At 41.5% G+C, this 14281-nt stretch overlaps 1 protein-coding gene across 1 annotated transcript; it reads left to right on the forward strand.

Annotated features, from left to right (window-relative positions):
• Positions 1-234: 234 nt before the first annotated feature.
• On the forward strand, positions 235-11128 carry gusb (glucuronidase, beta). Its single transcript, XM_030069524.1, has 12 exons — positions 235-540; positions 1774-1959; positions 2060-2241; positions 2357-2499; positions 2628-2815; positions 4863-5015; positions 5233-5411; positions 7094-7240; positions 7823-7907; positions 9293-9469; positions 9622-9757; positions 10341-11128. Exons 1-12 carry the CDS (start codon positions 325-327, stop codon positions 10490-10492), a joined length of 1944 nt encoding a protein of 647 aa, XP_029925384.1. The 5' UTR covers positions 235-324; the 3' UTR covers positions 10493-11128.
• The last annotated feature ends 3153 nt before the right edge of the window (positions 11129-14281 follow it).

The raw sequence follows: 14281 nt of genomic DNA on the forward strand, positions 1-14281 counted from the left end.
TTTGGATCATTTCTAAGTTTTGACGACAGAGGAGCTGTAATGCTACTTTCATGTGCTCCATGCGAACTCCTGCTTCCGAGCTCGAGAGTCGTAAACACAAATGGACGCGCCCTTTTGGTCATAAATAAAAAACACAAATAACAAAATGGGACTAAATCATAATTGCAATGTATCCGACATCACGACAAGGCAACACAATAAGGACGCTCATGGTCACGTGATTTTTTAGGAAGTGCCCGCGTGACTGAATCTGGGCTGAATCCGCCACAGGAGCAGCGGACTGGGCTCGCGCTGTTATCCAGGGACGTCGGGGGCGCGTGAAGCATGGGTGACCCAGGTAAGCTCGCGCTGTTCGGTGTGTTGCTGCTGTGCGCCGCGCGGGACGGGGCCTCCGTGCCGCAGCGCGGGATGCTCTTCCCCCGGGAGTCCGCCTCCAGAGAGCTGAAGGAGCTGAGCGGGCTGTGGGACTTCAGAGCAGACCAGTCCCCCGGCAGGAGCCTGGGCTTTGACTCGGCTTGGTACAAAAGTCGCCTGGCGGAGGTAAACACGACGAAGTAATCAGCTAACACCGCTCCTGTTGCCCTCTGTGTGTTTGTTTCTCTGCCTGTGCACGTCGACTCCAGACAAGTCACACGACCCCAAACAGGAAAAGAGCTTTAATACATTTTAGAAGGACACTATACTACAACAAGAAAGGTTTGCAGTATTACACACCACTATTGGTCCTGAAATATACCATAGTAAATAGTGCTGTGATTCCCTATAACGACACAATAAGTATAGAATTACCGGAAGTACAGTACGGTTATTGTAAACACACTGATGAGTACTACAAGCATAAGTCTCAACAGGAACATTATAGTGATATCAAAGGCGAAATATGCCACAAAATTCCACTGTGGTCAAAATGGTCACTGTGAAGGATCAGAGTCAGCATAAAACTGTGAGGGGAAGTAGAGGCGGAGAAATTGTGGTTTTATTCACCCAAAGCATGTAAACCAAGCAAAAATGACAAAAAAAATGTAACTGCATATGAACTTATTAATCAGACCTGCCTGAGAGCCTTAGCATAGCTCAAGTAAACAAAACGTAACTAAAGGAATGCAGTCAGTGCTCCTCTGACCAAAAACTACTGCCTTTATCTCCTCACTGCAGGAGTATATGTTCCAGGCTGGTCAGTCTTTAGTAAATTGCAAAGGAGAGAGGACAGTCCTCTAATTAAAAACAGTGTGACGGAGAATGAATCGGCTCCAGATAACACCCTTCTGGCTCCGGCAGAATGGTGATGTCCAACACTTGAGTCCAATCCACTTAGGCAGGCGTGATGCAGCAGCTCCGTCTTTGACAGGTTGCCAGCAGGATGGTCAGCATCAACACACTGACAGGGAAGCTGTTATCACATCACATTAACACCTAACTGAATTTAACTCAACTGTGTGCACTCAAAATGGGCCCATGGAGGCACCCATACGTCTTGTATTCTGATGTTAAACAAAAGAACAGAAAAACATTGCATTGGAGATAAAAAAAAAAAATACTAAAAAACAAGGATCTGTATCAATTTAGACACAACTAAGTCCATATAGGAATATTATATTGATACTGTTAGAGGAAAAAATGACCATGAGGTACAATAAGGCTACTATAAACTCACTGTTGAATACCAACGACATGCTATAATCCACATTAGGAATATTAAACTGACTTGTTAGAGGTTTCTTCTCCGTTTCTGTGTTCAGACATCTGATCTGACCTCTTGATCCTGTGTATCAGACTGGTCCAGTGATTGACATGCCAGTTCCTGCCAGCTATAACGACATCACCCAGGATCCCAAGCTGAGAGATTTCATTGGCTGGGTCTGGTACGACCGAGAGGTGGTGGTGCCTGCCCGCTGGGTTGCTGACAAAGGAACCAGGGTGGTGCTCAGAGTGGGAAGTGCTCACTATTACTCAGTGGTGGTATGTGTCGCTTACCTTCCCAGTCATACTGAATACAAATAGTTTTTTGTTTGTTTGTTTGGTTTTTTTTGGTCCAACTGTCATGTGCTGATCCTTGCAGTGGGTGAACGGAGTGAAAGTGATGGAGCACAATGGTGGTCATCTTCCCTTCGAGGCTGAGATAGGTGATATTATCCGCGAGAACCCACAGGCACCATGTAGGATCACCATTGCCGTCAACAACACACTAACTCTGGAGACCCTGCCTCCAGGAAGCATCCAGCACATGGATGACACCTCCAAGTAACCTCAGTCTTTTGATATCTACAATTATTCGCATTTGGTGCAGCCAATCAGTGGTTGGCTCGTATTCATAAGGAGAAGAAAAGAAAATGTAAGCTGTGTATTTGTTCAACAGGTATCCTAATGGTTATTTTGTGCAAAACACCAACTTTGACTTCTTCAACTATGCTGGGATTCACCGTCCTGTGTTGCTGTACACCACTCCTAAGGTGTATGTAGATGACATCACTGTCGTGACCGACTTCTCTGATAACACTGGTAAATCATAAGATGTTTAACACTAAAATAAGCCCTATTTCTTATCTTTAACACCATTCCACTGCATCACCTGGCTGTTCACGTCTGTCTATGTGACATTACTCAGGTTTGTTTCCTCTGCATCTCAGGCCTCGTCAGCTACAAAGTGTCGGTCCTCGGTGCCTCCACAACCAATGTGAAGGTCACCTTGACAGACAAACATGGCCGCTGTGTGGCCTCCTCCAGTGGGCCATCTGGAGTCCTGAAAGTGACAGATGTAAACCTGTGGTGGCCGTATTTGATGCATGACAATCCAGGCTATCTTTACTCTATGGAGGTAAGACATCATGGCACACGTGTTTATGCGCATGTTTAAGTGCTCTCTTGTATCATCGTATTTACATGGAGTTTAAGTCACACGCCCATACACGTGACTACAGGATATGTAAAATAATAAGGTAAAGGTAAGTGGCTTTACCATCAGCAGTACATTCACCACCACACCCAATCTTCTTCCCAGTGTCCTTCAGGCCAGCAAAAACAAGATAGTTTTCTTTATTTCAAAATAACCAAGACATTCAGGCATACCCACAATCAGATATTTAATGAGCGCTTACAATAGAAACCGTACTTAGATCTCAGTTGAGAGGACCTTAAGTAGACTTAAAACCTTTTCAAGTTCAAGTTTATTAATAATAATATAGAAAACAAAACAACACCCCCTGACCTGAACTCTCATGGTAGACGAGAAAAGGTACGCTGGTGGCTCACCTGATAGAGCACATACCACTTGTTAAGCCTGCGTCCTGGCTTCAAATCCGAGCCCAGGCCATTCGCTGCATGCTATCCCGTCTCTTTCTCCTGCTTTTCCTGTCTTTCTACTATGACTGTCAAATAAAGTGAAATGCGAAAAAAAAAAAAATCCCAAAGCCAACAGGGGAAAAAACACAGAAGAAATTTAAAGGATTGCAGGGAAAAGAATCCCTTTCCATGGCGGCCAGGAGAATGTCAGCTCAGATCACATCCAGTCAGCGAAATGAAATCAAAACTAATTATTATATATCATATAGGGCCACATGTTGGGTGCATTTTTCCACAAGGCAGAAGTCCAAAACTTAGCCAACACTACTTTTTTCTTGATCATTTTTTTTATTGGTGTTTAAACATGGTTATATCAGGGTGCAGTTACAAATTGAACATTCTGGAAGTAAACCATCTAAACCTGGTGACTTGCCTTTATTCACTGACAGAAGAGCATTGTGGAGTTCAGATAAAGACAAAGGAGCATCCAGATCATTTTAATCCTCCTGCGAAAGCTGTGGAGGCTGCAGTGGGTCTAGGAAACTAGAGCAAGATTGAGAGTCGTAGCTTATCTCTGATATATATTGAGAGGAGTAGAATGCACCAAAGTTAGCATGGATTTCTGGTGGGTCGGTACCAGTGGTGGATTTAATTGAGGTTATATTTGATAGTCTTTCGTAGGTTTTCAGCTTCAGTGCTAGCAAGTGGCTTGGTTGTGCACTATTTAGATAATAATTTTGTCTTGCTCTATGCATGAGGAAGTTTTCTAGTTCAGAGATGCATTTTTCTAATTTCTGAATATGTTGCAGTCTGGATTTATTCAGATCAGAGGCAAACCCAGTTGTTTTATCCCTGATGCATCCCTTCAATGCCTCCTACAGGATATTAGGATCATCAACTGACGGTTTATTAATTGCAGTAAATTAATTTCATTGTGCTTGCATTTTTTAAAAAGGGTCTCATTCTGCAGTAGTGTGAATTTGAAACGCCAACATGCTGCACATTTTGGAGTAGAGAGGATGGTAATTTTACGTGTCACAGCTCAATGGTCTGAGAGAGACAGGGGGATTAAATCAAAATTTGATGTCATACAGCAGCATCAAGACAAAAATGTACTCAATACATAGCCCATTTCCTTAATGCACTAGATGCCAGGCATTGCTCTCTTGATTCAGTAGTCCCAGTTCTATCCAAAGAGTGTAGCCAGACCGCATTAAAATCACCCACGATTACTAAAGCAAATTTGTATAATTCAAGTATTGTATTAGCAAAGTAATTATAGAATTCAGCATCAAAAACATTTGGTGCATATACAGAGAGAAATGCTATTTTTGTCCCATTTTATGTAAGCAACTTTCCCTTCAGTGTCTCTCCCAGAACCCAGATCTGTATATTAAAACGTACATTTGGCAAGGATTACTACACATCTATTACTACACACCTACTAGGTAACACCATGTTGAAATCCAGATTAATGTAGGTATTGAATGCTATGGCCAGCTGAATAATCCAAATAAGGGACTCCTAATAGGTGAGTGCAGTTTTTGTTACAGGCTACTTATCATCTTTTCTTAAACCTTCAGGTTCACATGACGACAGCTGATGAAAGTGTAGCATATGAGGATATATACACACTACCAGTCGGTATCCGCACAGTGAGAGTCACCAGCACCCAGTTCCTCATCAACAACAAGCCTTTCTACTTCCATGGAGTCAATAAACACGAGGACTCTGATGTGAGTACCACTAGAGGGAGCCAAAACTTTAACCAAAAGACTGAATCTCAGCTGTATGGCTCATTTTGCACCAAAGCAAAAATCTGAAACAGCTTTTAAATATCATGTCATATATATGAGCATTACTTAAGGACATTTTGGGTTAACCAAACTGTAAAAAAGATTAATCCAGTGCAGTAACATGATCTTCCCTTCCTCTGTCGATTCGGTGTCACAGATCCGAGGTAAAGGCTTGGACTGGCCCCTGATTGTCAAGGACTTCAACCTGTTGAAGTGGCTGGGGGCCAACTCATTCCGCACCAGCCACTATCCATATGCTGAGGAGATCCTGCAGATGTGTGACCGCCATGGCATCGTGGTGATAGATGAATGCCCAGGAGTGGGTATCAAAGACATGTAGGTGTGATCGCTCACGTCTCTGTGACCCTCTGTGTTTGAGAGTTTACAGTGATCAACAGCACAGTCCCCTAACTAGCAGTCACAGTGTTTTAGGACTGATTGTTACAGCTTTGCTGCTCATACATAATAATCAACTTCTCACGTTTTTTTCAAATTCAGACAATGAAGTTGTCAAATTCAAAGTTAAATACACAAAACTTGACACGTAATTATCTTAGGCTGTCTAATGTTGTTACCTGGAAAGAGTTACAAGGAAATTGCAGGGACACGTGCATTAATATATGAAATATAAAGTCTCTACACACATATTCAAAATTTCATGGGTTTATTGCTTTAAGCCATTAAAGAATGAGACAACACCAGCACAAAAAGTCTGCTGCACTGCCCCCATTTCCTGAAAGTTTTAACCTGTAGAGGGCAGTGCAGCCGAATGTGATTCAATGCTGAGTGACTCTAAAAACGAAGCCATTAAATCATAATTGATTTTGCTGGCATTTCTGTATAGTCATCTGTAAATACCAAAGGCTGCTCCTTTCTGCCTATGCTTAAAAAACAAACAAACAAACAAAAAAATATATATTTGTAGATTAGATTAGATTTATCACATTACAAAACATGTATATAACTACTTTGATTTTACCCAACATCAAGCTAATTAGATTAATTAAAGTCAAAATTTTATTTCATATCAGTTTTATTAAATTGTCATTTTTCAATTTTCACTGACGGGAAAAAACCAATAAGAAGCATCAGTTATGATTTTTACAGGTTTAACGCTAAATGCCAGAACATTTAGAATAAGAGCGAACTCTATTTACATTACATTTATTTTCCAAACTTTTTCAGTAAACACTGTCAATGAATGACAGTGTTGCACTTTAACTCATACTGTTGCTGCACCTCATCAACAAACATCTTTGTCACCCTGTTCTCAAAAACCCTGCTCAATACGATGAGCAAAAAAAATTAGGCCTCTCGCAAAAATGTCAACCTCTTTGAATTTTCTCCTCTTCTTCATATTTTCTTTTTGGTGGCTTAACACCGGGAATGTGTTGCTACATCTCTGACAACATGCAATGCAGATGTTTCTTATGGCAAAAACATAGACAGACGTTGTGTAGAAAGTGCCAAATAGAAGTTGTAAGCAGCTTTGATTTGATTGGCTGATATTACGGTAGGTACGGTGGACGGTTAGGGTCACATTAGTCTCAGCTGGTACACATATAAAATACGGTGAAGTAAACCTGGCCCTACACTATGATTCCAAAATATTTTACTGGCCACCCGGCAGATGACCTAAATCTGTCGGGTGGCCAGTAAAAACCCAAATTTTAACTGCATTTGGCGCTTGGCAGGTGTTCATTTTGGACCTTGAACGGCACTCACACAAATGTATTTTTCTTGGAAAGCAATGTTACTGGACAGCAGAACAATCATTGCACATGACACAGAGGGAACGGAGGGTCATGCCTGCTTTCGGGCACCAGTGCAGGGTTTACAGTGTGTCGTGAGCTGCTTGAGGATAAAAGATGAGTTGAAATGATGACCACAACCAGCAGAAAATGTTTGTATCTGGTCTGTGGGATTTCTGTTTGCCATATGTGATGTGAACCCCGTTCAAAGCCGTCGTCATCTCAGTAGGTGATGAAGTCTTGTGTGTGCCTTGTATGTTGATCCAGACGTAGTTTTGGAAATGCCTCCCTGGCTCACCATCTGGATGTCATGGACGAGCTCGTCAACAGGGACAAGAACCATCCCTCTGTGGTCATGTGGTCAGTAGCCAATGAGCCAGCTGCAGAGATGCCCCCTGCTGGATTTTATTTCAAGTGAGTATTGGTGTCTCATACATATTTTTTTTCACCTCTTTCCAATCCACTTTCCTTTTGTCTTGAATTTCACAGATTGCTGGCAGTTTGCTGAAAACATATTTCAAGCACTGGAAACTGTGAGGTGTGTGTGTGTGTGTGTCAGAGCTAATAAGGCTTTGTCAGATCCTGTCCCTTTACTGAGGTGTGTGGAATGCAGTCAGAGTGGAAAAGAACCTGCCCTGAACACTTGACAGGTGGAGTTCAGCCACAGTCCAATGCTTTAGCAAGACAAAGAGGCCAGATAAATGCTGGACCTGCCCAGTTATAAGAAACAAGTTTGTGATTTGTTGTGTGTTTCAATAGAGAGAGTATAGATAATTCCCAGAGGACAGACAAGTCCTTTGTTGCTCTGAGACTGTGGCAGATTAAGGCAGTTTCTTCAGATTTAGAATGCCGCACATTAGATCTTCATACTTAAAATCAATAAAATAAAAGACTGGTTGCTTGGCCATTCAGTTTTCTGAAGCGTTGTGTTTTTTATATAAAGTCATGTGTGTGTGATTCATAGATTGATCCCCTCACAATTCTGTTTGATTCCAGGATGTTAATAAGTCACACCAAAGCCCTGGATCCTACCCGACCTGTCACTTTTATCACAGACAGTAACTATGCCAGGGACAAAGGGGTGAGTTTTTATAGTACTCAAGTAAATATTTGTTAGCAATATGCGTCCATATAAACACCTGTTGAGCACAGTGACTACTACTCATTTCTCAATATCTTAAAAAACTATTATGAGTCCTTCAGTTCTGCAGAGGACATGTCTACATTGAAACCCGTGTTCGCTAGCTGCAAGAGCTTAGCTTTCATCTAGCAGGGCACATGTCAAATTCGAAACTCTATATATGCCATTTTATATTACGGACAAATACTCAAATTTCCTCCTCATAATAATTTTTCCTAACATATCAAAGTCAGCAAATAGCCTAAATGGAGGAAAAATAAAGCTGCTATTGCCAGTTTCAATCAGGCTGTGTCCTGACCTAGTCATGCATCTGTGGTTATCTTATCATGGGTGTGCAAATGTGCAGAATATTTTCATTGGCTGTCAATAATATTATTAGATGTATTTTGATGATTATTAAATGTCTATAAAGTGGCTGAAGTTGCATCTGGGATGAAGGATTGGCTTTCTTAATTACACAGGTAGAAAAAATGCAAAGCATAAAATCCAGGTTTGCCCAGTTGCCAGGTTGCTGCAATGGTCACATCAGATCAAGACACTTCACTGAATGTCCTCATATTCTAATCAGTGAGGGAAACTATGAAATGTGATTAAAGCCTGGTGGAAAAAGATAAAGGACTGTTAATTTTAATTTATTCATTTTGTACTTCTGTAATAGTTGGTTGGACAGACACTTCGATGAACAATTATTCTTATGTAGATCTGGACTTACAGGGACAAGTAGGGATGATTGGGTGGGTTGGGTGGTAAGGGGAATTTGGGAGGGTACTTTTCAATTCTGTAATCACTTAAACAAGGCAGCTGTCCTATGCTTTTGTATTTTTTGTTTTCAAATGCTGCTAACAACTGTATGGAGAATATAATGAAAAATTAATAAAAACTGTTAAACAAAAAAAAAAAAAGAAAAAGATAAAGGACCAGAGGTGAAAATGTCAAGGTATCTCACTGAGCTTCAGCAGTTCAGCACTTCATATTATAAAGCACTTGTTACCCAAATGTTAGACTGTGTTGTAGACGAATCTGTTGCGTGAGGCCACATCTCTGGCTTCATTCAGCCTCTTGAAAGTACTTTGGCTTCATAACAGTGAAAAGTGAACACAGCTAAAGTCATTATTCAAATGCTGGTGCTACTCCTTAAGGCAATCCACAAATCAATCTCCCATGAATTATCAATGGAGCAGCTCTCAGATCTTTATTATATGACATTCAAGAATATAATATTCTCAGAGACTTCTGGCTTCAGGATGGGGTCGTTTGTTGCTGTGAACTTGTTGAACTTGTTGAAGAGCACACCTCCACCAGTCTTCATCTTTTCCTATTGCCAGGCTCCCTATGTAGATGTAATCTGTGTGAACAGTTACTTCTCCTGGTACCATGACCCAGGCCACGTGGAGGTCATCCCCATCCAGCTCACAAACCAGTTTGAGAACTGGTATGGAAAGTATCAGAAGCCCATCATCCAGAGTGAATATGGAGCTGACGTGGTGCCGGGGCTACACAGTGTGAGGATTTAGCTCACACACACACACACACACACAATCAGCCACCTCACATATGCCTCTAGTAAAGAGACTAGTCAAAATGAGCATACCTGTCCCAGAAACATGTTAGTGCCTAATGTAATAATTACTGGGCTTGGTTCTCCACCCTGCAGGATCCGCCCATGATGTTTACGGAGGAGTATCAGAAGATAGTCCTGCAGAGCTACCACAAAGTATTCGACCAGAAGAGGAAGGAGTATGTTGTCGGCGAACTCATCTGGAACTTTGCCGACTTCATGACCGCACAAGGTAGTGGAGGATTACAGAAGCTGGCTCAACCAGAACTGGTGGAGTTCTGTGCCCTCATTTCCCCAGTCTTTACTAAATCAGAATTACTTATTGCTTGTTATGGTTCATTTGTTACTTTCCATGGTGAAACCATGCAAATCATTCTGTTATTGCTGTGTAAAGGATGAGTCTGCACACAAGAATATTCAGTCTGCACTGGTGTTTGGCATCATCCTGGCCCTGTTTAATGAGTTGAATTTGCTCAACAGGACATCTTATTCTTGACATTTGGGGTTTGTGTGAAAGCTGGCCAGATGTCTGACCAGCTTTCTAGATTCAACCCAGACTGCTTGCCTTCCTTAAGATGTACTAGACTGCCATATCAGAATACCATTTTTCCATATCAGAACTATTTTGGGATCTTTCCTATCTACTTAGACTGTAAGACATAGTTTCCTGATCTGTGGGCATTCAGGAAGCATAGGTCATGTTAAGGAAATAGAAATATCCTGTTTTACACCCTTATCTTTCTACTTAAATGAGTTAAGGCCTTCTTTCTAAATCTGAAAAGGTTTATCTAGATCCTTGTTTCTCTGTTTTGCAGGTGTGACCCGTGTGGTGGGGAACAAGAAGGGCATTTTCAGCAGGCAGAGGCAGCCTAAAGCAGGAGCTTTCATCCTGAAGGACAGGTACTGGAGACTGGCTAATGAAACAGGTAGACTGCCTCCCTGGAACAAGTACCCCTGCCTGCTCTGACACCCACGTATGGGGAGCATCCAGCCCAGGATGGGTTTCCATGTAAGCACCGTGCCTTAAAGACACTCGGCCCAGGTCAAAGTGTTTTTAAGCGTTTTTTACAACCTTTGACCTCAGTTGGTGAACAAGTGATTTAGCTAAACACCTAGCAGACATTTCCATTCCTTCATATTATCTACATTAAAAGATGATGGACGCCAGATGGATTTTACAGTGCTTTGGAACATTTTGTAGTACTATGATATTTCCATACAGATCTGCACAAATATTCATATAATAACTTGCAAGCTTTCAGTCAAATAAGGCCTTATTTTTACCACAATTTATCAAGGATGCAGTCCTTTCTCTAAAGTGACAGTTTTCTGTGTGACTCTACTACCAGAGGAAAGGCAGTACTGTGAAGTCCAAAACAATTGCTGAAAATTTGCCTCTGATGCCTTGTCAGAGGTGCACTTCTAGTGTTTTTGTTTTCCATGAATGTGTCAGACTTAAGTCTTGATCTACTGATTTACCTTTATTTTTATATTGGTAAAACTCAGAGCAACAGAGCTTTCCATGTAAACTGTGGATTTGTTTACTTCCATATTTTCACTTGTACAGAGAGTATTTTGAATAAAATTTATGGCCTTCAAAGATGTTCAGAAAGTCTAAATTTGTGGTGTTTACAAAGGTGCAACTCAGAAAATTGCAGAGAAGGCTCCCACCTGATTGACAGCTTATGTTGCAAGTATTTCAGGTATCCATACCAGCTTCTTCACCCACCATTTACTGGAAATTGTAGCTCAGTATGTCACTCTGACACAAGTAACATAACTAGAGTAGCTGACAAGCTAATTTAGCAGTCAACTGAGAGAATGCTATGTTGCCATTATTATGAAATGCTTTCTCTAGCTTCACTTTTCTACATAGAGCAAAAATATTTCAAGTGTTAAAATGGTCTCTGCTTTATTGGTTAGTTTTCTCTACTCAGCATTGAAATCATGTTTTAATTTCCTCGCTTGCCCAAACTCAGTTGTGTCTATGTGCTGCCAACATGGGCGTTGAGTGAACATAGATGAAAAACAACCTGGAATGTTGCACGGGCTGAAACCCTCCCTCTCCAAACAATATTAGCCCCTTTTTCTCTCGAGGGCTAGCCAGAGCTTGTGCATTATGCATACTTTTCATTTCTCCCAGAACAAAATAAATCGACTCCTCCATCTTGATGCCTCCCTAGATGATTGTTCAGCATCACCATCAACCATGTTTAGGCCTGCTGTGGAAAAGGGTCTATTCTGTATTACATCACCACTATGCTCTTGCATGCTTGTTCGTTCGTGTGCTCAAAAACAGGTTTTTGTTGTTTTTGTTGCTGCATGGGACCCACTGTTCATTAGTGCCACTGGTGGCTGAAAAGTCTATTGGTCATCTTTAAAGGCCCCATTAAAGAAATGCACTGTTTTTGTACTTCCTGTAAAACAATGTAACTTTAATGGTAACCACATGCTGCACCAGTAGGCGAAATAAATAAATAAATAAAATCAGTAAAATCATCACAGATTTTTGAGCAATTCTGCCCTTCCACCTATCCCATCTGTTTCTTCCCCTGAACTGTTTTGCTCCCTGACTGATACTCCATTAGTTTCAACATTTGAATGATCTCTCCCCACATTCTGTCCCGTCCTATCAACCAATCTCAGCAGGAAATACATAAAACCAATCAACATGCCAATTTATGATACCGTTAACTATAACTTGAGTATCATGCAATTGATAAGACATTGGATAGTAAATGAAACATCACCTTTAAATCTTGCTACTGTGAAGCGTTCTGGTAGCTTTGAACTAGTGTCGGGTGTCTTTTCTGGCATAAACTCAGTCTTAATTATGCCCCAAAAAGTTCTAGTCTTTATAAAACTAAAGATTTTTGACTGATCACCGTCATCCCACAATGCATTTCTTTATTTATGGAACAAATGTGTTCAAGGGTTTGAAGTCATTGCACCTATCAACATGGCAAAAATGGTCATTTTAAGTCAGCGTTAGCCACATGCCAGGACACTCTGCAGTAACAACATAGGAATATAATATTTAGTAAGTATATTTAGGATGTTGTGATACAGCATTTGAGGTAGTGTTTTCCATCATAGTTGTGAAGGGGGAAGAGATTGAATCAGAATCCTCTTGAAATACATAAAAGGAATTTGACCGTTTACAGTAGCGCCCAGTAGTTAAATATGTCACTCAAATAAAAGAAAGGTGCCAGTGCGGTGCTACAAGTCAACCTGTAATAGGGAATATAGTGCACGTTATGTTCTACATCTGAGGTGTATAAGTGATAGATAGTGGGGAGGGGGACTGGGACACAGCTATCTGTAATAATCTGACATAAGGGAGGGAGGGTTACATATTAAGTGTCTATATTTCACCAAAATAAGTGTTCATGAGAGAGATGGCTTGTGGGGAAAAGTTGCTGCTCCGGTAGCGTTTGCCCAAAGGTAGCAGTTCAAAGTGACTGTCCTGGTTGTGTGGGGTCTGTGCTGACTCTGACTACCCATTTCCGGCTCCTGGAGGTGTGCAAGTCCTGCAGGGCGGGCAGGTGGGCACAGATGATCTTCTCTGCAGTTCTGACAATCTGTTGTCTGTTGTCCTGCCACTGTCCTGCTTGGTGGTTGAGCCAAACCAGACATTGATAGAAGTGCACAGCACAGACTCAGTGATGGCTGAGTAAGAACAGATCATCAGCTTGAACTTCCTGCCAGCTGGGTGCAGTCGTTGTGTGTAGAGGGAGAAGAGCAGTAGGGAGAGTGCACATCCCTTGGGGGGCTCAGGTTGAGGGTATTGCATATGAGACACCCCACTGGACCTGATGCTTTCCTGGGCTTTTGTTGCTGGAAGGCTTGGTATACGTTGACATCATAGATCTAAAGTCCAGGTTGAGTGGCATGAGCAAGGGGAGGGCGGGATATAGAGGGGTGGGGGGTGGGGTGGTGGGGCTGGGCTGGGAGTGGGATGCGAATCAGGGTTTGTCAAAGCTGCAATAGAACTAGCTTTGACTTTTCCTCCAGTCATGCAAGGGGTGTGGTCATGTGGACTTTGACAGATGAAGCACGCCACATTACGAAGTCACCATAAATAAGGGAAGTGGTTGGGTTGATGTTTCCTCTATTTTCCTTTACTCTGCGTGTTTGGGGGTGGATTTTCTCTAATAAAAGATGTCAAATGGTGTTTTGACGTTTTTGTGATGACACAGAACCAACTGAAGCTAGTTGCTTATTTCAGGGGTCGAAGTGATTTATATCCAGTATTATTGTTAAGCACAATGCTGGACATATATGTGCCTCTTCAATATGAAAATTACAACTCAATTTCATTTTCACTTATTACAGACATATTACACGCTTAACCTGGCATTTTTAATATTTTAATGTGAAGAATATTGTTTTGAATTTTGACTATGCTTGTCAAACATTATGCTCTGTTAGCAGCCATGCTTGGTTGGCCTGTATCTTTGATAGTCATTTCAACATTACCTCTGGTTCAGTTTTTAGAGCAAATGGAAATCTACACATAAGCAGCAGGCCAAATGCTGTTTCCCCAATTCACTGGGAATCAATGTTTTCAAAATCCAAAGTGTTACACAAGGGTTAACCTGCTGGTGCAATGTAAAGCCCGCTTATCACTGTCAGTGGCTCTGTTTAGACCTATGCCCTCATCATATGCCTGACCTTTGTGTTACAACGTGACAAATACTCAGCATTGAGGCTTTAATTCATCAAACATTTCTGTAATATGTTTGAGTACAAGCTG

This window comes from Myripristis murdjan, chromosome 14, assembly GCF_902150065.1.
Source record: "Myripristis murdjan chromosome 14, fMyrMur1.1, whole genome shotgun sequence".
In the NCBI taxonomy this organism is placed as follows: Eukaryota; Metazoa; Chordata; class Actinopteri; order Holocentriformes; family Holocentridae; genus Myripristis; species Myripristis murdjan.